This window comes from Thermoascus crustaceus (assembly GCF_041956765.1).
Source record: "Thermoascus crustaceus strain CBS 181.67 unplaced genomic scaffold VTN00scaffold_4, whole genome shotgun sequence".
NCBI lineage: Eukaryota > Fungi > Ascomycota > Eurotiomycetes > Eurotiales > Thermoascaceae > Thermoascus > Thermoascus crustaceus.
In genome coordinates, this window is record NW_027192530.1 from 71218 (window position 1) to 92158 (window position 20941).

The 20941-nt window shown below is 52.2% G+C and overlaps 8 protein-coding genes across 8 annotated transcripts; 6 read left to right on the top strand and 2 right to left on the bottom strand.

Moving 5' to 3' along the window:
* Window positions 1–1159: 1159 nt before the first annotated feature.
* VTN00DRAFT_6624 (uncharacterized protein) lies at window positions 1160–3290 on the top strand (the record flags this gene model as incomplete). Its single annotated transcript, XM_069433281.1, has 7 exons — window positions 1160–1184; window positions 1283–1315; window positions 1372–1412; window positions 1470–1531; window positions 1591–1862; window positions 1921–2120; window positions 2175–3290. 7 exons carry the CDS (start codon window positions 1160–1162, stop codon window positions 3288–3290), a joined length of 1749 nt encoding a protein of 582 aa, XP_069286678.1.
* Window positions 3291–3393: 103 nt separating this feature from the next.
* On the top strand, window positions 3394–3699 carry VTN00DRAFT_6625 (uncharacterized protein; the record flags this gene model as incomplete). The annotated part of the gene is made up of 1 exon (XM_069433282.1): window positions 3394–3699. The coding sequence occupies one exon, from the start codon at window positions 3394–3396 to the stop codon at window positions 3697–3699; it is 306 nt and encodes a 101-aa protein (XP_069286679.1).
* Window positions 3700–5513: 1814 nt separating this feature from the next.
* Window positions 5514–7728, bottom strand: VTN00DRAFT_6626 (uncharacterized protein; the record flags this gene model as incomplete). Its single annotated transcript, XM_069433283.1, has 9 exons — window positions 5514–5729; window positions 5799–6429; window positions 6491–6952; window positions 7005–7108; window positions 7161–7209; window positions 7268–7410; window positions 7472–7531; window positions 7596–7624; window positions 7695–7728. 9 exons carry the CDS (start codon window positions 7726–7728, stop codon window positions 5514–5516), a joined length of 1728 nt encoding a protein of 575 aa, XP_069286680.1.
* A 662-nt stretch (window positions 7729–8390) lies between these two features.
* VTN00DRAFT_6627 (uncharacterized protein) lies at window positions 8391–11384 on the top strand (the record flags this gene model as incomplete). Its single annotated transcript, XM_069433284.1, has 6 exons — window positions 8391–8417; window positions 8471–8618; window positions 8671–9000; window positions 9397–9522; window positions 9591–11152; window positions 11208–11384. 6 exons carry the CDS (start codon window positions 8391–8393, stop codon window positions 11382–11384), a joined length of 2370 nt encoding a protein of 789 aa, XP_069286681.1.
* Window positions 11385–12249: 865 nt separating this feature from the next.
* Window positions 12250–13194, top strand: VTN00DRAFT_6628 (uncharacterized protein; the record flags this gene model as incomplete). Its single annotated transcript, XM_069433285.1, has 1 exon — window positions 12250–13194. The coding sequence occupies one exon, from the start codon at window positions 12250–12252 to the stop codon at window positions 13192–13194; it is 945 nt and encodes a 314-aa protein (XP_069286682.1).
* Window positions 13195–14065: 871 nt separating this feature from the next.
* VTN00DRAFT_6629 (uncharacterized protein) lies at window positions 14066–14956 on the top strand (the record flags this gene model as incomplete). The annotated part of the gene is made up of 4 exons (XM_069433286.1): window positions 14066–14228; window positions 14294–14373; window positions 14431–14835; window positions 14903–14956. The coding sequence occupies 4 exons, from the start codon at window positions 14066–14068 to the stop codon at window positions 14954–14956; spliced, it is 702 nt and encodes a 233-aa protein (XP_069286683.1).
* A 1022-nt stretch (window positions 14957–15978) lies between these two features.
* On the bottom strand, window positions 15979–16951 carry VTN00DRAFT_6630 (uncharacterized protein; the record flags this gene model as incomplete). Its single annotated transcript, XM_069433288.1, has 4 exons — window positions 15979–16111; window positions 16174–16226; window positions 16440–16543; window positions 16693–16951. 4 exons carry the CDS (start codon window positions 16949–16951, stop codon window positions 15979–15981), a joined length of 549 nt encoding a protein of 182 aa, XP_069286684.1.
* Window positions 16952–19317: 2366 nt separating this feature from the next.
* Window positions 19318–20518, top strand: VTN00DRAFT_6631 (uncharacterized protein; the record flags this gene model as incomplete). The annotated part of the gene is made up of 2 exons (XM_069433289.1): window positions 19318–19518; window positions 19634–20518. The coding sequence occupies 2 exons, from the start codon at window positions 19318–19320 to the stop codon at window positions 20516–20518; spliced, it is 1086 nt and encodes a 361-aa protein (XP_069286685.1).
* Window positions 20519–20941: the final 423 nt, after the last annotated feature.

The following is a 20941-nucleotide window of genomic DNA, read 5'->3' on the forward strand; positions in this document are numbered from 1 at the left end:
TCAATCTGGCTCATATTTGGGAAGGCCAAGGCAGAAAAAGTGATGCCTTGGCTATGATGACACATTGCATTCAATTTCTCAACCAACACCTAGGCCCCAGCCACCCGCACACCCAGTCTGCTACAGCCACTATTTCTGAATGGCAAGCATTGGTTCAACGTCCATCCGCCCAGTCTTCTGCTCGTCTGTGCAGATAACTGGCAGTAGTGAGTCTCAGCGCCCAGCACTGGCAGACTGCAGGTTGCTGAAGGATTAAATTCATCACCTCAACTGCCAAAGCCTCACAAAAGGAAAGTTATATGGGATCTATTTCGCAGGAGATAGAAATTTAGTATAAAATGGATTTTGGGGGCTTATCTCTCAGATGATGAACGAGATCTCTGACATATTCAAAGGCCTTTCTTTTGACGATTTCCTTCGTCAGGTTTCTGTTCGGGGAGATGGCTTGTCAAATTCCACACAATGTTTTAGGGAAAAATTGATTAGTCAACTGTTTCAGTCGGATGAACAGTGGCAATCACTCGTGAGTACTGTTTTGTGTCTCGTCAAGATTCTCGATGGCAAGTTCTTGGCCTGAGGCTTCACACAGTCTTTGGATTCGGTCTTGTAGGCAAAAACTGAAAGAGGAAATAATCCAGATGTACATCGATCATATGAGTGAACTTGGAGAAGTTGAGACTGTCGAGGGGCTGTGAGAGACAGTACCGTATCGGATCGCGATGAAATCGTTCATAAAGCAAATATCTGATTCTTGGATATGCATGTGGATCGCTGATGCGAAACCTTCCGGAAGGCCTCGAAGCTGTCAAAGGAGGGCAATTGGCTATAAAAGATGGTCAAATCCTCTTCAAAATCACCTTCCCGCCTCACCGCACCTAGCTGCTCTCCTAGATGACTCCAGTCAAATTGCTACTCGATTGCTTGATGCTGATACCCCTCAGAAGTATATAAGCACGTGACCCCCACACCGTGATTGGCGGGGCGGGCAGGCGCGCGCCGAAAAAAGTTCCCAAAAGCATCCCCGCTGCACGTCTTTTTTCTCCCTTTCCCTTCTCTCCCCCTGGCAGACGCCAGGAAAGGCACCCCTACCCTTTTCGATTTCACCCTTCTCACTCCTTCGGAAGACTCCTCGGATTGTCCCTCGTTGGCCCCGTTCACCATGAAGTACATTCTCGTCTCCGGAGGTAAGTCTCCAATCGTTGCGCGATGACGCTAGACGATCCGTGCTATCATCTATCGTCGAGTCGAGATTGATTCTGATACTGATATATGTGCGGGACAGGTGTGATCAGCGGTATCGGGAAGGGCGTGATCGGTACGCTTGTCTACCTTTCGATATCACACTGGGGACCGTGTCTGACCTACGAACAGCCTCTTCGACCGGCCTGCTGCTGAAGACCATCGGATTGAAGATTAGTTTTACCCCGCGCCATGGATTGCTGCTGTTGATGTGCTGACTCCCGCTGCACGTTTCTGCCATCAAGGTAGACCCATATATGAACATCGATGCGGGGACCATGGCCCCGACAGAGTATGTGTCGCTTATCTATCGATCGCCCTTTTTTCTCGAACATGTTCTGACTGCGGCAGACACGGAGAGGTGTTTGTGCTGGACGACGGCGGAGAGGTCGACCTCGACCTGGGGAACTACGAGCGATACCTGAACGTGACCTTGTCGAAAGACAACAATATCACCACCGGCAAGATCTACCAGCATGTTATCGAGCGCGAGCGGCGCGGCGATTACCTGGGAAAAACGGTGCAGATCGTTCCCCACCTGACTTCCGCCATACAAGACTGGGTCGAGCGTGTCGCCAGGATACCTGTCGATGATACGAACGAGGAGCCTGATGTGTGTATAAGTGAGTGGTCATGGCCTTCTCAAAACGAATTGGAAACTGACTTGGGAGGGGGGAAAAGTCGAGCTTGGAGGTACAGTTGGAGATATCGAGAGTGCGCCTTTCATCGAGGCCATGCGTCAGCTGCGCCGCCGTGTGGGCAAGGATAACTTCCTCCAGATTCACGTCTCGCTGGTTCCAATCGTTGGCGGGGAGCAGAAGACCAAGCCAACTCAGCAGGCCATCCGTGACGTGCGGTTCGCTGGTTTGAGTCCGGATCTGGTTGGTGCCCTTGTCGACCATTTTCGCTGGTAGCTCGCTGACTGCTGTTTTCAGATCGCGTGTCGCTGCAGCAGAGCTTTGGAAAAGGCGACAACCGACAAGATCGCCATGTTCTGCCAGGTCGAGCCGGAACAGGTGGTCGGCGTCCACGATGTCGCGTCGACCTACCACGTCCCGCTCCTCCTGGAGAAGCAGGGTCTGGTCTCACTGATGCGTGATATCCTGAAGCTCGACGGCATTTCTATCCCGCAGTCGCTTATCGCCAGGGGCCAGGACACCTGGCGTCAGTGGAGGGCCCTGACGACGTCTCAGGAGCGGATTTTTGAGACGGTGACGATCGCACTGGTCGGCAAGTACGTCAGCCTGCACGACTCTTACCTCTCGGTTATCAAGTCCCTCGAGCACAGCGCCATGGCCTGCCGGAAGAAACTCAACTTGGTCTGGGTCGATTCGTCACATCTCGAGAAGGCGACGTCCACCTCGAATCCTGAGCTCTACCACAAGGCCTGGCACGAGGTCTGCACCGCGGATGGTATCCTCGTCCCTGGTGGTTTCGGTCACCGCGGTACGGAAGGTATGGTCGCGGCGGCCAACTGGGCGCGCACGAAGCCCAAGCCATACCTGGGTATCTGCCTCGGCATGCAGATCGCTGTGATCGAATTCGCCCGTAACGTCTGCGGCATCGCCGACGCCGGGTCGATCGAGCTTGACGCCAACACCCCCGACCCGGTCGTCAAGTACATGCCCGAAATTGACAAGGTCAACCTCGGTGGAACCATGCGCCTGGGATTGCGACCCACCATCTTCCAGCCCGACACTGAGTGGTCGAAGCTCCGCTCGCTGTACGGACTGGAGCATACCTCCATCGACGAGCGCCACCGTCACCGCTACGAGGTCAACCCGGACTACATCGACCGTCTGGAGAAGGCCGGCCTCAACTTCATCGGCAAGGACGACAGGGGCGAGCGCATGGAGATCATCGAGCTCAAGAACCACCCGTGGTACGTCGGCGTGCAGTTCCACCCGGAGTACCTGTCGCGTGTCCTGGCGCCCAGCAAGCCGTACCTGGGCTTCGTGGCCGCGAGCGCGGGCATGCTGGATGAGATCGTGCAGCAGATGCGGTCCCAGGAAAGTGAGCTGGCGGACGGCATCAGCCGGGTCGCCATCTAATCTGGTCCCCATCAAAGACGGGATATCCTACGAAGCTGTCATCCATCCATAGACGGGTGTGAATTGCGTCTTCTAATATATACCCAAGGAAGAACGGTTGGATATGATACGGGGCTTATGTTCCCGGTTCTTGAGACATAGAATCAATCAGCCCATCATGACCGATATCTTGACTGACTTACACGAAGATGAACGAATGCATCTGACGAATCCGAAAAAAAAGGAAACAAAAGAAGTTAGCGGGCGGAGGTACAGTGCATCATGGTTGGTGGAGGTTATCTCTCTTTCCAAAGTAATTTCGGGCCTCTTTCTTTCCATTTTCTTTCATATTTTCTTTTCCTCTGGCGTTCCGGGACACACAGAACAGACGGGAGGGAGAGAGAGAGAAAGAAAAAAGTTCATCATATGAAATGTTTTCGGGGTTTTCAAATTGATTAGATTAGATTAGTCATGTTGCTGAATAGATAGATGGAGACGAGCGCGAGCGCACCAGTTGCAATGGATGATGGATAGATAGTCCATAGTGCATAGGGTCACTCGCATAGACTGTGAAACATTAGGATAGAATAAATGGACATGAAGATGTGGACGGTGTATATATATATGTACAGTACCAGATCAGGTCAGGTCTATCGGTCAATGCTCAATGTATAGTTATATATATGTATTATATAACTTTCAAGTCAGGTTCTCTCCGCACACATTCTCTTTTGTTGGCTGTATATAAGAAATATACAATATATCTTTTGAAAAATAGATATCTGCCTCAGGTAAACACTTAAAAAGCTATATTGTATCAACTTGTAGATAGGTAGATATGATAACCCAACTGCGAGTGGTTTGAGTTGGGGTGGGTTAAGTCGATCTTATATAATCTGCCATAAAACCCGCGCGGGTTCCGGTTGGGTTGGGTTGGGTTGAAGGGTGCCAATCTGACCCAACCCAACCTGATCTGACCTGACCTGGCACGCAAAAATCACAAGTCTACCTTATCTGAGTTGTAGATATAAATATGATTGACAGCCACGGCCCTAGCTAGATAGATAAATTGCTAGAGCTAAGCTAGCAAAAAAAAAGCAACTCAATCTCATTCCAAAAGTAGATGAAAAACAAACCGGTTTTTGTTTTTATTTTTATTTGCCTTGATTCATCTCATTCTTATTTCTCAGGCTATATAATGTGCATATCTGTTCTATCTATCTATCTCAACAATAGAAATGGCATAGAATACGATGGACGTAGATTACTAACTATTAACGTTGACTATGAAGTCGCTAGGCTTAGCTATGTGGGATGGAATAGGATGGGGAATCCATCTATGTGTCTGATCTGATCTGAGAGTGTCGTGGAAATGTTAAATATAATACAATATAATGTAATATAAACCGATTTATGTATGAATCCCTCAGTTTCTAACTAGGTTCCGGCTGACTCTGCTGAAATTACCGTTCCGTGTACAGCACCGAGGCAAACCTTTTCTTGTTCGTCCGTAAAGGGTCGTGTACTTGTGCCAGGTTGAGCAAGGGGGTAGATAGATAACTTGGCTTTAGTTGGGTGGTTTGGAAAGGCATACAGTAGATTATATTTGACCTCTAAAAAAAGAGGTTCTCTTCTCACCGGTTTCGAGAGTTTCTTTCTACTCGAAGAACTCTACTCGGAACTACCTGGTATACCTACCATACCTACATAGGTAGTAGATAGATGGTATCTCATAGGCTAATTCGTGAAGCAAAAGATCAAAGAAATAAGTAGAACGATGAACAAAAACGAATGACTGAATGAATTCGCCTGCTAGAGGGTACTCGAACTGAATGTACACAAAAAATGCACACAGGAACAAAACAAAAAAAAAAAAACAATGGACATGAAGAGGTCAACAGGAAAAAACATTGACCAACCAATCAATGAATCAGACAGAGAGATGCTTGCTTGCTTGACGTTGACATAATCAGGAATCATCTTCTCGTGTTCAGCCCATGTTCAGTTACAGAAACAGACTTCCAACGGTGGTCATCTAGGATAGGATTTCTTTAGATGTCGTCTTCAACATAGCGCAATGACTTCCGACTCGTTACCTACCAATCAATCAATCAGGAACGGGGGATCTAGGAAGACACATATCGAATGGTAAGTCAAGAAAAAAGCTTCGTGGAGTCGGGAAGAAAGAGCAATACAAAGGACTTTTTCTTTTTCTTTTTTTTTGAAGATGAAGCAACTGCCGCATTAGTCCTCCAGCTTCGCCTTCAGCTGCTCGATCTCCATCGTCAGGTTCTGCACCTGCTGCGCCTGCGCGGCGATCGTCTTTGTCTGCTCCGCGATCAGGTTCTTGATGGCGTCGATCTCGCGCTGGACGGCGTCGGCGGGCACGGCGGACGTCGACTCCGCGGTGGACGTGTTGGCGTCGGAGGTGGATGCGGGCTGCTGCGCGGACTCCGCGGACTGCTCGACAGTTAGTCGGTCGCTGTCTGCTGATGAGATATATTCTATGGAGTTACGGATATAACGCACCTTGGCTCTCCACAGGTGAGGCGGCGAGACCGCCGGCGGTTCAACGTCGTCCGCAGGCGACAGAGTGATGGCCGACGGGCGCTCCACCGGCTTGGACACCTCTTCGAAGCTGGAGCTGTCGTCCGCCTCGTCTGGCTTGTCCTCGTCGGCGAACTTCGAGACCATGGCGGCCATCGAAGCACCCTGCTCCTTCATCGAAGGTGGAGGCCCTTTCACCACGGGGGTAGGCTCTGGCGTGGGCTCAGCGGCTTTGGGTGGAGGGGTGGGCTTGTCCTGCGTGGGAGTGACCTCCTTCAGACCAGCTCCCTCGTACAGGCTGGCCATGGAGATCTTCGGAGGAATGGCTTCCTTTCCGGCCAGCCACTCCGACGGGCCCATGGCCGCCTTGAGACCGATGGTCGGCGGGTAGATGTCGTCCTGGAACAGCTCCGACCGTCGAGGCACGATGAAAGAGATGGGCTCGATGTAGGTGTCGCCCACCGTCTTGAAGATACGGACGACCTCGTTCTCGTGCATGTTGACACCGCGCTTGGGCATGAACGCGATGCCGCGCTGCGGGTCACCCGACTTGTACTCGGAGAGGTATTCGAACTTGTCGTTCTCGTACTCGAAGTATCGGATGTTGCCGTCACTGCAAGCGTCAGCGAGGGTCATCACTCGGGGTTCTGGGCCATCGATGTCGTCCTGCTCACCCTCTTCCTGCCAGGTACAGACACTGCGTGCCTTCGTCCCAGAATGGCATGCACACTCCCGAGATGGAGTCCAGCGTCTTGAAGCCGCTGATAGGTTCTCTCGGGGCGCGAATGTCCCACAGCGCCAGCTGGCGGTCACTCATCTTCGAGAAACCCGTCGTCGCAACTCTGTCGTGCTCACCCAGCCAGACACATCGGCTGTTCTTCGCACCCGAGTGGCCGTTCGTCTCGTGCGCCGGACGCTCCTGACGCACATCCCATATCCGGAGCTTCTTGTCGCGTGAGGTTGTGACGAGCAGAGAGCCGTTTGCGCTCCATGACTGCGACTGCACGAGCTCACCGACATTCAGCGTCAGCTTCGCGGCTCCGGCCTCGATATCCCAGATCTTGATCGTAAAGTCGCCCGAGGAGGTCGCAAGCACGTTCTCCGCCGCGGGGTTAAAGAGCACGTGTCCAACTTTCCTGTACCCTTCTTAGCATGTGTTGTCGATCCCAGCAGCCGTAAAAGTCTCACCTGGGGTGTCCGCTCAACTTTCCCACGGGGTTGACGTCCTGAATTTCGTCTGCGGGGATATCGGGGGTGACGGTGAAGTTCTCAGGCACGCGCCAGAGGAAGACCTGCGGGAGAGTCAGTACAGGACGTGCGACGCAAGGTCAGGAGAGACGGTACCTTGCCATCGTCGGAGCAGGAGGCGATCAGGTCATCGTTGAAGGGGTTCCTGATACCAGTTATTCCTCCGTTCCTCGTAGATCAGTGCAGAGGTAGAAGTCGCTCACCAGTCCGTGTCCAGCACCACGGCAGTGTGTCCGCGGAACAGGGGGATGCGTTCTGGGAGCTTTCCCCGCTCGTGGAGGGGGATGACACCAAAAGCACCGCCTCCACCGGACTCCCAGTTGATGGCCAGGTATTTCGGGTTGACCTGGGCCCTGTCAGCATGTTGCGCCTGGGGTGTCGAGGGGGCGGGGGAGGGCGCGGCGGACCTTGATTAGGTTGGTGTCCCAGGCATTCCTGGAGACGCGCACATTATCGTAGCATTGTTCCTGGCGACACCGTGAGTATCGTAGCCCCGGACATACAGTTCGTAACGGCGAGCTGGATGCGCACCTTTCTGGTGGGCCGCCCGAAGACGTGTCCTGGCAGTAAGGGAGGAGGATTAGCAGCTGCGTGCGGCCAAGGAGACGGAGGAGCAGACGCGGTACTCACGATATTTCGACGAGCGAACGAAGCGGCCAGACATGACAGAAGACGTGTATAGAACGGTCAGAGGGGGGTCGGGAGTGAGCAGACGACAAGAGAGTGGCCTCGAGGGCTGCGGAATTGCAAGCTGTCTAGAAGGACGCAGTCTGAAGCAGCATAAGCATCAGGTCGGGGCCGCTGGCGGTCTGGCTAGCGAGACGACGGCGGCGGAACAGCGATCGGGGCCCCACGCGCTAGAAGGACAACGGTTTCGCGATCGAGATAGGGGTTCATGGAACGAGAGAAATCTTTTCTGAAGTTATATCCAGATCCAGCATGCGAAATGCCCCCATTACTCCCTGATACCGGACCGCGGCGTTGCGCCCGCCCTCGGCGTACCGAAAGCCCGTAACGCGGATACCGTCACGTGGCGCCGGTCTACCTTTCCCCTTTCAGCTTAGCGCTCCCGCGCCGTCTCGGGCCGGCGGCTGACTCAGCAGATTAATCATCACCGTTTGTTTACGGCCGGGGCCGTCGTTTCTCCGAGCAACGCATCAACAGGAGAGAAGCCTAGACGATCGCTGTCCAGACACCCCGCTGCCGCGCTGCTGGCTGCTGGCCGCGTGCTGTGATCGTCCTGTTCGTCTTTTGTTGTTTTAGTCTGCTAGGGATTGCTTACTCCCTACCTCTGCCTGCGTCTCCCTCCGTTTACAGGTCCTCGGGATGGAGGACGAAAACGCGATAAACACTGTATGCACATCCATGCCGCCGCAGTCCGTTCGTGCGCTCATCAATTACATCAGGTGCAACCCAGAAGTCTGCACAGAAGTCGAATCCCGCAGTCCAGCGGATTGAACGAGATGAACCCCTCCCTCACCAACTCGCGTTCGGGGCTGCTCCCCCCGGGAACCATCGCCTCGAGTGTCACCGGCAAGAGTTCTGGCGTGCCGCGTAAGTTGACTGCGTGAGAGCGCATCAGTGCCTCTCATCTGACGAGTTACAGAGCCGATGAAAACGAAGACTGCGACGCAACAGCCCGAGCCAAAGAAATCGACAAGCTCCCGTTCAGCAAGCGGAGTCGCGAAGCCCCATGGCCGCACAGCGTCGTCGGCTTCTTCCAGGACGGCCTCGACATCATCCCGGACGACCTCGAACACATCTTCCTCGACCGCTGGCCCCGGTTCGCGGCCCCAATCAGTCTTCGGAATACCCCGCGCGCAGGCATCCCAGAGCGGTCTTCGAAAACCAGGCGCTCTCTCCGTCCCTCGACCGAAGACCTCATTGGATACGTATGACGAAGAATCACAGGGAACGGTTCTTGGAAAAAGAAAGGGTATGCATAAGTCTTCATTGCCCTGTTTGCACGCTTCACTCCCCGTACCCGGGCCGGCTTTGCAAGGCGGACAATACGACAAGCACATGAACTACACGTCAGACTGGTCGAGCGTCAGAACCGCTCTCCCAGGGCCTGGTGTATCTGTCGCTGGTCGTCGTGATACCTCATTGTGTACCGCCCTGCAAAACTTGACCGTGAACCCAACCCCGGACCCGAAACTACCCATATCCCAAAATGAGAGCATGACCCCACACTCCAGGATACCCACGAGGACCCCAGATCCTGCGAGACCCCTTGCTCTTGTGACCCCTTCCCCGTCCCCCTCAAAACGCAAAGCCCCCACAAGGCGCCCGCACAAATTACAGTTTCTAACAAAGGATTCCAACATCACAGCGTGGGACCATGAAAGCCGTGAACGCGATATTGAGCGGATGGCCGAATCCCTTTTCGCCCGCATGCACCAGGCGGGCAATGAGAGCTCCGGCCTCAAGGAGGCTGTGGAACTTTACAAGTCCAGGGGTAAGTGGCTGAGCCGCGCGACGGACATGACTTGCGGAATCGGCTTGCTGACAGGCGATGTCTCACAGTGACCGAACTGGAAACGACGGGAAAGGAGCTCACGGAGACGAATCTCTCGCTGCGGGTGGAAATCGAAACAATGAAGAACCGTCTCGCGGCCGCTGAAGACGCCCTCAAGGAGGCTGAGAGGGAACATGAGATGGCCGTGGACGACTTTGACAGGCGTCAGCGTATCGAAGCCGAGAACATCAGACAGGAAGGCAAGAAAGAGCTGGAAACTTTGATGTCGCGACACGAAGAAGAGATACGTGAGCTGAGACGTCGCTTCGAAAGGGAACTGGAAGATGAAAGAGCTACTCGTCAACGAGAGATTAACCAGATCGCCTCCGAACGGGCAGTCGACTCGCAGCGCGGACGGATTGAATTAGAGAACAAGGACCGTGAGATTTCCAGACTCCAGGCAGATCTGCAAGCACTGCGGGATGACCTGGAACAGGAACGTATGAAGAACAGAGATCTACGACAGAATCTCGACACAGCCAGCAGCAACAGTGTGACTCTGGAGTCGTCGATCCGCGCGTTGAAGGCACGAATTGAATTTCTCGAGTCCGGAAGTCAAGAACAGTCACAGGCCTTTGAACGTCTGAACCAGCAGCTGATGAATGCACTCGCAGAGACGAATGAAGCCAAGGAGAAGCTGAGGAGGGAGGAGACACTGCGACGCAAGCTCCACAACCAGGTTCAGGAGCTCAAGGGCAACATCAGAGTCTTCTGCCGAGTTCGTCCGTCACTGGATACTGAAGCGAGCCAGACAGCCCAGATCCAGTTCCCCGACGAGACCAGTGACTGCAGGGAGATCTCCGTGCTGGGGCCTGAGGAGAGGAGCAGCCTGGGCAACATCACGAGGAAGAACAATATCTTTTCCTTTGACAGAGTATTTGGACCGAGCACGCAAAATGCAGATGTGTTCGAGGAGATCAGCCAGCTGGTCCAGAGCGCCCTCGATGGGTACAATGTCTGCATCTTCTGCTACGGACAGACAGGAAGTGGTAAGACATACACCATGTCTTCTGAAGACGGTATGATCCCGCGAGCCGTTCATCAGATCTATGATACCGCCAAAAACCTTGAGGAGAAGGGCTGGAGGTACACCATGGAAGGGAACTTTGTCGAAGTTTACAACGAGAATCTCAATGACCTCTTGGGCAAGGCGGAGGAATTCGACAAGAAGAAGCATGAAATCCGGCATGACATGCAGCGGTGCAAGACCACCATCACGGACGTGACGACCGTCACCCTGGACTCGCCGGAGATGGTCGAGTCGATCCTCCGTCGCGCGGCCACCAACCGGTCTGTGGCGGCCACCAAGGCAAATGAACGCTCCTCGCGGTCACACTCCGTCTTCATTCTAAAACTCATCGGAGAGAACAGTATCACTGGCGAAAGAAGTGAAGGGACGCTCAACTTGGTCGATCTTGCAGGCAGTGAACGGCTGAGTCACAGTGGAGCGACCGGTGAGCGATTGAAGGAGACGCAGAACATCAACCGTAGCTTGAGCTGCTTGGGTGATGTGATCAGTGCCCTTGGCCAAGGGAAGGAAGGAGGTCATATTCCTTACCGGAACAGCAAGGTATGTTTATTCCAGCGATTGTATAAGAACCATCTACTAACATGATGCGCCACAGCTCACCTACCTTCTCCAATTCTCGCTCGGGGGCAACTCGAAGACGCTGATGTTCGTCATGGTCAGCCCTCTCCAGGCGCACCTGGGCGAGACCTTGACCAGTCTGAAGTTCGCAACCAAGGTGCACAACACGCATATTGGGACGGCCAAGCGACAGGCTAAGATTCGAGACTCGTAGATGATGATATCCATGATACCATTCTTGTTTAATAGCGAAGGCCCGTGGCGCGGGCTTCTTTTGCGGGAGGTCTTTACTGTACAGACATTTACATATCGTTTTGTTTGGTGTTTTGGTGCAATGCACTCTGTGTTTTGCGTGTCGGGGACTACCACTGTGTTTTCGGACGGTTTGATTATCTACCTACGGACTTGATGAATTCGATATTTGGAATTTAATACAGTCAGCCCACGCTCGCAGATTGTATTCATGTTCTCATAATCGTAGGCATCACGGCTATCAGGACCACCCCACGTATCTGGCAATTGCTGTGTAGATGCAGAACCTGGTAGAAGGATTTATCCTTGGCATAGTGATCGTGATAACGGTTTTTGATGTCTCAAGACCGCACCATGCCACATTCACACAAGGGTCAGGAGTATTGCTCTTGACGGGCACCTGTAGCCCAGTCCAAGCATGTTCTCTTCACACTTCCCTAATGCAAGGTGAAAGGGATTGCGATCAATGTATTGTACTAATATCCTGCAGATACTGGATCATTGTGACTTCATCTATTCCATTCCGCACTTTCACTTTAGCTCAGAAACCTTAGATTCCCAGCGTCATGGACCATACATTTGTTGGCGATTTTTTGGTCATTGAATTATTAAGCATTTCCTGATTAATATTTGGATTATCTGCTTTGATGTTGTTTCTCTTCCCACTACGGCGCAGTTGTGCTGACTCCGCATTACCTCGCATAATCGGCCCGGGACGGCTTCCACCTAACACTCCGTCCCGATCCCGAAGCGCATTTCCGCTCCGCTCCGCTCCACCCACCTGCCTCCGGTGTACATGTACCTCCATGCGTAGACTAAAAGCCAACATGGCAACGGACACGACAAACTCGCCTCTCTCCCCAGGCATGCACAGTTTCACATCACCCGAAAGTGGACTAACACTCTCCTACACCGTCCACGGAGACGAAGACGAAGACCCCGACCCCGACCCCGCAAAGAAGAAACCCCCACTAATCATCCAATGCCCCGGCTGGGGCATGGGCCCATCCTACCTCGAAACCGGCCTCGCCCCACTCGCAACACACTTCACGCTCGTCTTCCCCCACCCGCGGGGCACAAACGGGTCATCCCGCCCATCCAGCGCCCACGAGATGGGCACCATGACGCACATGTCCTCGGACCTGGAATCCCTGCGCCAGCACCTCCACCTCGACAACTTCCCAACCCTCCTGGGCCACTCGAACGGCGGGGCCATCGCGCTGGGCTACGCGGAGCGGTTCCCCGATCGGGTCGAGAAACTCGTCCTGCTCGACCATCAGCTCCTCGGGATGCGGGATCGACGCGCGCTCGCGAGCCCACAGACCAAGGAAGATCCGCGGTACAGAGACGCCGCGGCGCATCTCTGCCGGATGGACCCCAAAACGGACGAGGAATTCACGAGCGACGTGAAGGCCATTTTACCGCTGTATTTCTTCGATCCCGGGCGGTACGTCCCCGAGCTGGTATCCGCGATCCCCGAGGACCGGGTCATGTCGCTCTGGTGTCGCGACGCGCAGGCAAAATCTGACCGTGAGACGGCGGAGTCCACGGACCCCCCGCGGATGGTGGCCGGCTTGGGGGCCGTGAAGGCGAAGACGCTGATGATTTTCGGGAAGCAGGATATGATTACCGGGTTGGGGATCGCGGAGAGGACGAGGGAGGGGATTCCAGGTGCCGAGTTACTTGTGTATGATCGGTGCGGGCATTTTCCGTGGATTGAGCAGAGGGAGAGGACGCTGGGGGATATTGCTGGGTTTTTGTCGAGGGCGTGAGCTCACCGGGGAGTGGGGGAGCTACCTTTTTAGATTTATAATTTGATATATTACAAGTAGGTATTTAATACTAAAAACGATAAGTATAGCGTGTTTTACTAGATGTTTGGAGTGTAGTGCACGGGTGCTGGATGTAATGCACAAACCGTAAAGCAGCAGAAAAATATAAAATTCAAGCTGTTCTATTCCAGCAAAGCTTGTCACTGTTTCCTGACTTGGGCAAATAATTATGTTCTCCAGTTGGTATTCCAGAAGGTAAATTTTGAAACCTACTAATAGAAATTCTTCAAGAACATGCTACGCTGGCATCTTGTTCTGTTGATACTCCACTCTCAGCCTTTATCTGCTATTTTACTGCACCGAACATTTCACCAGGCATGCTGATCTTCAAGTTCTTGTATATGCCGTTACTCTGAGTCGTTTACCAGCGCTTCCACAACCAGCTACATGCGTTGAGCAGATCCAGGCAAAATGTGAACCCGCGTGCCCTTTGATGATGTCGCATGGGAGCTGAGCGAGGCTATTTCAGATACATGGGTAGCTGAGTTGTTTGAGCCGGACACTCTACGGGCTGTCGGCGATTTCATCGTCAAGCACCGAAGAGGCGTTCCTGTCAAGGCAAACCCCAAAGCAGGGGCATTCAAGATCTGCTTTAGAATGAAGGTTGAAGATGGAGGATCTGCCATGATCCGCTTCCCCAAGCCGGGCGCGACCATGTTCCCGGAGGAAAAAGTACGGAATGAAGTGCTGTGATCCGGTATCTGCAGGACCATACGCGATACCAGTCTCATTCATCTTAGACTGGGGAAAACGATAGGAAAGTCCACGACAACTGGGTCCGTTCATCATCACGGAGTACATCGAACACGCAATGGATATGGGTGCTGCACTTAATATGCCTGGACTGGCGATCGAGTATCGCCCCATTCTGGACCCAAACATCGAAATCGATAAGCTAGAAATGCTGTATGGGCAACTCACAGACATCCTCCTGCAGATGTCTCTATTATCGCTGCCACCGACGCTCGGCGGAAGTACATCGCCCGATATCTATTCTGTAAGCTTTCCCAAGAACGTCGACTCACGTCCTGTTCCACAGGGGACCACCAAGGACCCTTCAAGATCTGGTGTGACGACTCCCGACCTACCAATGTCCTGCTCTACTCCAATCTGCAATTTGTCGGCGTTATCGACTGGGAATTCACCTACACCGCACCGGGGGAGTTCTCCCACTAGCCGCTGTGGTGGCCCCTCCTCGAGCAGCCGGAGTATTGGCCAGACGGGATAAAGGCCTGGACCAAGGCGTATGACAGCCGGCTGCAGATATTCCTGAAGGTGTTCCGCGAGCGTGAAGACGTTGCCATCGAGCGTGGCAGGCTCGACGAGGAGCAAAGACCCTCTGGTCCCATGCAGGAAAGCTGGGAATCTGGAGACTTTTGGGTCGCGTATGCTGCGAGGAAGAACTTTGCCTTTGATGCTGTCTTCTGGCAGAAGCTCGACGGTCGATTCCTTGGACCCGAGGCAGGGTGGGAGAGCGGGGCAGAGCTTCTCGATGAGGAGGAGAGGAAGGAATTGGATACGTTGGTAGAACACAAACTGAAACAGATGGAGGACCGAGAACTGGCATGGGAGCCGGATGAGGTAGATGCAAGGACAATGGAATGAAATATTTTAATTGGTCTGTTTTGCATTACTGCTAGACTTGCAGGAGGCTGACGATGATAAATCCTCTGCTGCTGAATTTAGGCAAATAGATAAATGATCTGTTTCTTACTGTATGTACCAATCTCTCGCTAGATTTATCCGTAGTAGAGATCTGAGTTGATGTATTCATTCTGGCGTAGTCTGTGAATTCGACTCTCTTCACAAACATGTCCAACCAGCACAATGATACTCCATCTGCACATATTGTTTACAAGAGGAGCAGGATGTGCGTAACTGCCCTTTCCATGGAGATATTTATCCTCCGTACTTCGCCCTGTCCGCGAGTATGCCCCTAGTGTGGTAAAAAGCATTCCAATGCCAGCCGACTTCGCAAGCGTTTGAGACCATAAATCTATCAAGATCGAAACCTCCCGATCGAAATAGGACATTGAGGAGTGGTGGCGTGGAGTACACAAGAATAGCCACAAGACGCCCAATCGCATCTATCAAGTAGTGTCGGCTGGAATTGCTTTTGGTCCACTCCTGACGGTGGGCATACGGACGCGGCCGCATTCTGTAGTGATTGTGAGAGAGAGAACCTCAAAGCTCGAAAACACAAATGTTGGCGTGAGGTTTGGAGGACACTGTTAAGCTTATCTGACCTCTTTGGAACTATTTCTATAATGCTTAAGGCACAGCCGTCTGATAGTCGAGTCCTCGTGGCACGAGGGACATACTTTACACGCAATCTCAATCATTGCTGCCAACTATACATACGGCCAGATACAACGATTTTTGGTACGGAAGATGGGAGGCGGACATCTGACGGAGGAACCTACTTTCAATAATCTGTGCGGGGCCCAGGGTTACTGCCAATCAATCAACTATGTGTCCATTCTGTTGGAATCGGAATCAATAGTCTCCTATACAGATTTGTCCCAATCCGCCGTCTTGATATGCATCTAAGCCATTCAGGAACAAACCCCATCCAGTGGTCAGATGTGCCTCTTTTTCATGTTTGTTTCAAAAGATGTTGGGATTCAACTAGTAATAGTATTAGAATAGAAGCCGTTGATGAGAAGGTCACTAGGTGACGCGTGTGGGAGGTGATATGGGCAAGATGGTTAGGTGACCTAGCCCTTACCCTGAGCCCAAAACCCCAGGTGGCTTGGCCGACCCGCACAGCCAACAAGCCCTACTGAGGCAGTCTTCGAGCGCATCGAGGTCAAATTCTAGAATGGTAATTCGACCAGTCCTATGCTCAATTACAGCCCTGTTGTCGTGGAAAGCTGTCTCGGCAGCTTTGCGGTTGGGTGGAATGAAGAACCCGCATACCACAGCAAGTCACCCAGCCAGCTGACGGATAATCTAGTGAAAGATAACTCCTGCTATAATCAGCAGGAGACAGCTGCATGAAAAAATCTTCTAAATTCTGTAGCGTTGTCTACAACTTTGTCCCTGTGTTGAGATCCCATAGAATCTGTTCAAAGATCGATGTGGACGACAACTGTCGGCCATCTGGTGTGAAGGTTAGTTTGGAAGCAGCGTATGTGTGACCAAGTTAACACATGTAGGACCTGTCTAGTACCCAAATCCCAGACCCAAACTTCTTTGTCAAGGGATGCCGAGGCGAGCTGGCTACCATCTGACGAGAAGGCGACTTTGCGGATATAATGTACATGACCTGTGAAGATCTTTTCTCCTTCTTTTGTGTCCATATTCCAAATACAAATTTCGAACTGGATGCTAGCCAGCGATCATCTGGTGAGAATACTAAATCTGTAAGTAGAGCTGAATGCCAACCTAAGACGTCTATGAGTCTTGCGGTCCTAGGATCCCAGAGCTTTACTATACCTCTGAGACACCCGGAAGCCAGAGTTCTGCCGTCCTGCGACATCGCCAGTGCGGTAATTGCCATTGACTGGCCTTGCACCGGGTCCAGGTGGCCTCCAATTCCAAGATCTCGTAAGAGAACTGCTTCATCTGGATGGAAGGCGACGCCATTCGACTGGATCTCTGATGGCTGCTGCATCTCCGGGCCTGTGTCGATATCCCAGAGCCTCACCGTCGAGTCGGACCGATGCGACTGCCACTGCGAAAACCGCGTCCGCATGGCCCTGCAATATCTGTCGAGTTGCCCCCGTCCTGGAGTCCCTGACCCGGATTGAACTGTCCGCTGAGCTGGAAGCCAGGAGTCGTCCATCCGGCGAGAATGCAACTGCCAAAACTCGATGCGAATGGCCATGTAACTAGTCCGTGAAGTAGCACTCCTTTAATTGGATCCCAAATCCTAACGGTCTTATCTCCCGATGCAGAAACCAGCCGGCAACCGTCGGGGGAGAATGCTACTTGGCCAACCCAGTCTCCGTGACCCTCTAATATCCGTCAAGTTCACCTTTTTCGATGTCCCAGAGCCGGATTGTCTTGTCATCTGAACAAGAGGCCAGGCGAGTGGGTTTTGGTGAAAATGCCAGTGCATTGACCTGCTTTGAGTGACCTGTTAGAGTATATCCGTTCTTTCCCGATCTGACATTCCACAGTTTAACCATATTATCATCGGCCCCGGAAGCCAGTTGACCACCGTTTGAAGAAAAAGCTACTGCTCGGACCCTTTCCGAGTGGCCAGTGAGTTTGTGCTGTAATACACCACTCTTGAGATCCCAGAGCCATTCTTGTTCTCTAGAGGCGGAGGCTACTAGGCCACCAACTGGTGAAAAAGCCACTGTGTCACCTGCTTCTGATTGGCGCTCCAGTATTTCTTGTTTTACTCCTGTGCTAGCACCCCATAGAATTAATTCTCCGATTGCTGCAGAGGCTACCCAGCAGCCATCTGGGGAGAAGGTCACATCGCAGAGTCCTTGATGGCCATCCAGTGTTTGGCAGCAGCGAGGCCAATCTTGATCTGGAACCGGCAATATTCTGTTCTTTATAAAATCTGGAATTGTCTCGAAGAAGTGATTTCGAATAACAGTTTGCGGACTAAAAACCAGCGCAGAACTGTAAACCTGTAGAGGGGCTTCCTCAATAACCGACCTGAAACTGAGACTAAACCGCCTCGCGTCCGTGACCATAACCAATAAATCAGTATCTGCGGCATGTAACTGATATCTATGTTAGAATGTAAGGTCTTCCAGGGGACTGCAGAGTTATCACTTACCGTAAGCATACGTTCCAAGTCTGCCAGCATAAACACACCCCCATAGACATCTGCTCCATCAAGCTGAGGCCCTCAAGCCAATGAAGGAAGTGCTTTTGGAAAAAGAGATGAACTGTTTCGATATCTTCTCCTGCAGGGGATTGAGCTGAGAAAGATGATCACCCCACTAGCAACAGACATATCGGATTGGGAAAACGCGACGCTCACGGTAAGTAGTATTGGCATCACTGCACTCAGCACCCGGTAATCGTACATCACAAATGTCCCTTCTCAAAGTATTTGACATAACGTCCAACTACCGAAGCGCAATCCGGCGATGTCCTTAGCCCGGAGGGAAAGACAGATATAAGATAGTCCTTTGCTGACTGGTGGACGAAGTGTACTTCGTCGTCGCGGACTACCGAAGAAATGGTCGAATTTTGCGGAACCCATGCTCAGGAACTTCGCAGCTGCAAACCGAGGCGGAGCCATGCAGTACACTATTGTAGTTGAGAAAATGGTTAGGGAAGGTGGAGACTGGATCAAAGAGTGCCAGATATCGGTGGAGACCGACACAGACAAAGCACGCACTAGCGCGGGTCAAAACAGACAATTGGGATGCGAGATATACTTCGCAAATAAGAGAAGATGTATAGGCAAAACCATGAAGGACTGGAGGGCTGGGATAAAGGATCTTCAAAATGCACGCCTGTCTGCCAGACGGAGAGCATCCACCGCATTATCGTTACGAGCCTGATAGCGAGCATGAAACCATTTCACATCCAGGATCAAGAAGGGAGCAGCCAGGCAACGAGTTAACGATTCTTTATCGGTTACGAGGACGGGTCTTTCCCGGTGACTCGAAGTTTCTTGTGTGATTTCTATTCCGAGTCATTACATACTTAGTTTATACACAATGACGAATCTTTTTGATATGCCCGGAACTGCAAAAAGAATTTACTATTTACTGTCCAGCAAATGTCTCAAGAAGTCCGCTTTCTGGGCTGTATGGTTTGTTATCTTCAACTCGACCTGTGGAGACTGAATAGGGCTGTGGACCGCGGGTCGGCCCGTGTAGTATTACCTCACTGCACTACCAGAGCAAATGGATAGGTGGTTGTGCACCTCATCTGTTGCTAGGACAGAGGATTTGCTCATATTGACATCGGTCAATCGTCATTCGTACTTTTATCTGGCAGACTGATATAGGTACCCTGAGCAGCGTTACTTACAAAGAAAGCAACATATTTTCCCTCTTCAAATGCTCCAAGCTATGCGTTATTAGTAAAGTAATGGTACTTGCTCAAACTGGTAATACTTCTGAATAAAGCGGCAGAAGAAATATGGACCGAACCGGAACTGCAATGTCCTGCCCGCATGGCAATAATCCTTCTCCTCCGCTATGCAGCTTCGTCCCACCGCACTTCCTCAAAGCTGTTGCTGAGTCGCCCGAAGTCCCTCGACAGGCGCGCGAAGCTGCAGCTAGGACGTTGGCTATTGACAACAATATCCGTCAAGTCCGTCCGGCCCGGCTTGAAGAAGCAGTGTGTACTACTATCGGATTCATCCACTTCCCTCCCTTGCATGCGTCGTCGAGGCCATTATTACTGATTCTGGTACACAATTCGAGCCTCTCAGAAACGTGAGACTCTGCAACAGGATCATGCTCCAGATGCGGCAGCTGCTGGGGCCCCAAACCGCAAAATCTACGACTGCAAAGGAACCAGGGATCTTCCAGGGACACTGATCCGCAAGGAGAATGACGGCATCACAGTGAAAGACAGAGCTATCAACAACGCCTACGACGGTCTAGGGATCACGTTTAATTTCTTCTCCACCATCTTCGGGCGGAAGTCGATTGACAATGCTTCCCTTCCCCTGGTCGGTTCTCTTCACTACGACCAGGACTACAACAACGCGTTCTGGGACGGTCGTCAGATGGTCTTCGGTGACGGAGACGGGATCTATTTCGACTACCTCTCCGACTCGCTGGACGTCATCGTCCACGAGCTCACGCACGGCGTCGTCCAGTACTCCGCGCGTCTTGAGTACCAGGATCAAGCCGGGGCGCTGAACGAGTCGGTTGCCGACGCCTTTGCCTGCATGGCCGAGCAGTGGCACTTTGGACAGACCGCCGAGCAGGGGGACTGGATTCTGGGCCAGAACCTCTTCCCCGTGGCGCGCAAAGGCGTTGCGCTCCGCTCATTGAAGGCCCCCGGAACCGCGTACAAAGATCCCCTGGGCAAGGATCCCCAGGTTGCCCACATGCGCGACTTTGTGAAAACAGAGGAGGATAATGGCGGCGTGCACATCAACTCAGGGATTCCAAACCACGCCTTCTACCTCGCGGCTGTGGGGCTTGGTGGCCGTTCCTGGGAACGGGCAGGGCAGATCTGGTATAGGTCCCTCACAGACGGCCGGGTCAAGCCGAACTCGACGTTCAAGGAATTTGCGGAGCTGACCGTAGATAATGCCCAGAAGGTGTTTGGAGACTCTGTGACCAAGGTTGTAAAAGATTCATGGGCGTCTGTTGGTGTTTTGTAGTCTTTTCTGGGAGTTTTGGTGTTATCAACAGTCCTCCTAGGAGGTTGCATGGTGTGGGGAAGATGTGGCTTTTCAGGTAGATAGAAAAAGAGTAAAATAAATTGACAATCGACAAAGCATTTCATGAATCGGGGATTGTATATGTGACGCGTCTCACATGCTGATAATCAGAACTGAAAGTATCAGTGCGTCTTGACCGACCTGAAGCTGGCTCGTGACATTTTGAAGCCGAGAGTACCGTGCCTCCAGCAGATGGAGCCTATTTTGCCTCCTTTATCACGATAAGGAGCCCGGGACTGTATGTAACTTCAATTAAATTAACCCCATAATATGTACTCTATCCAGGTGAACAGCGAAATGATGACACGGAAGACCCATGGGAATTGTCTGAGCGCCAATTGATATAGCAATTGTTGAGGCCAC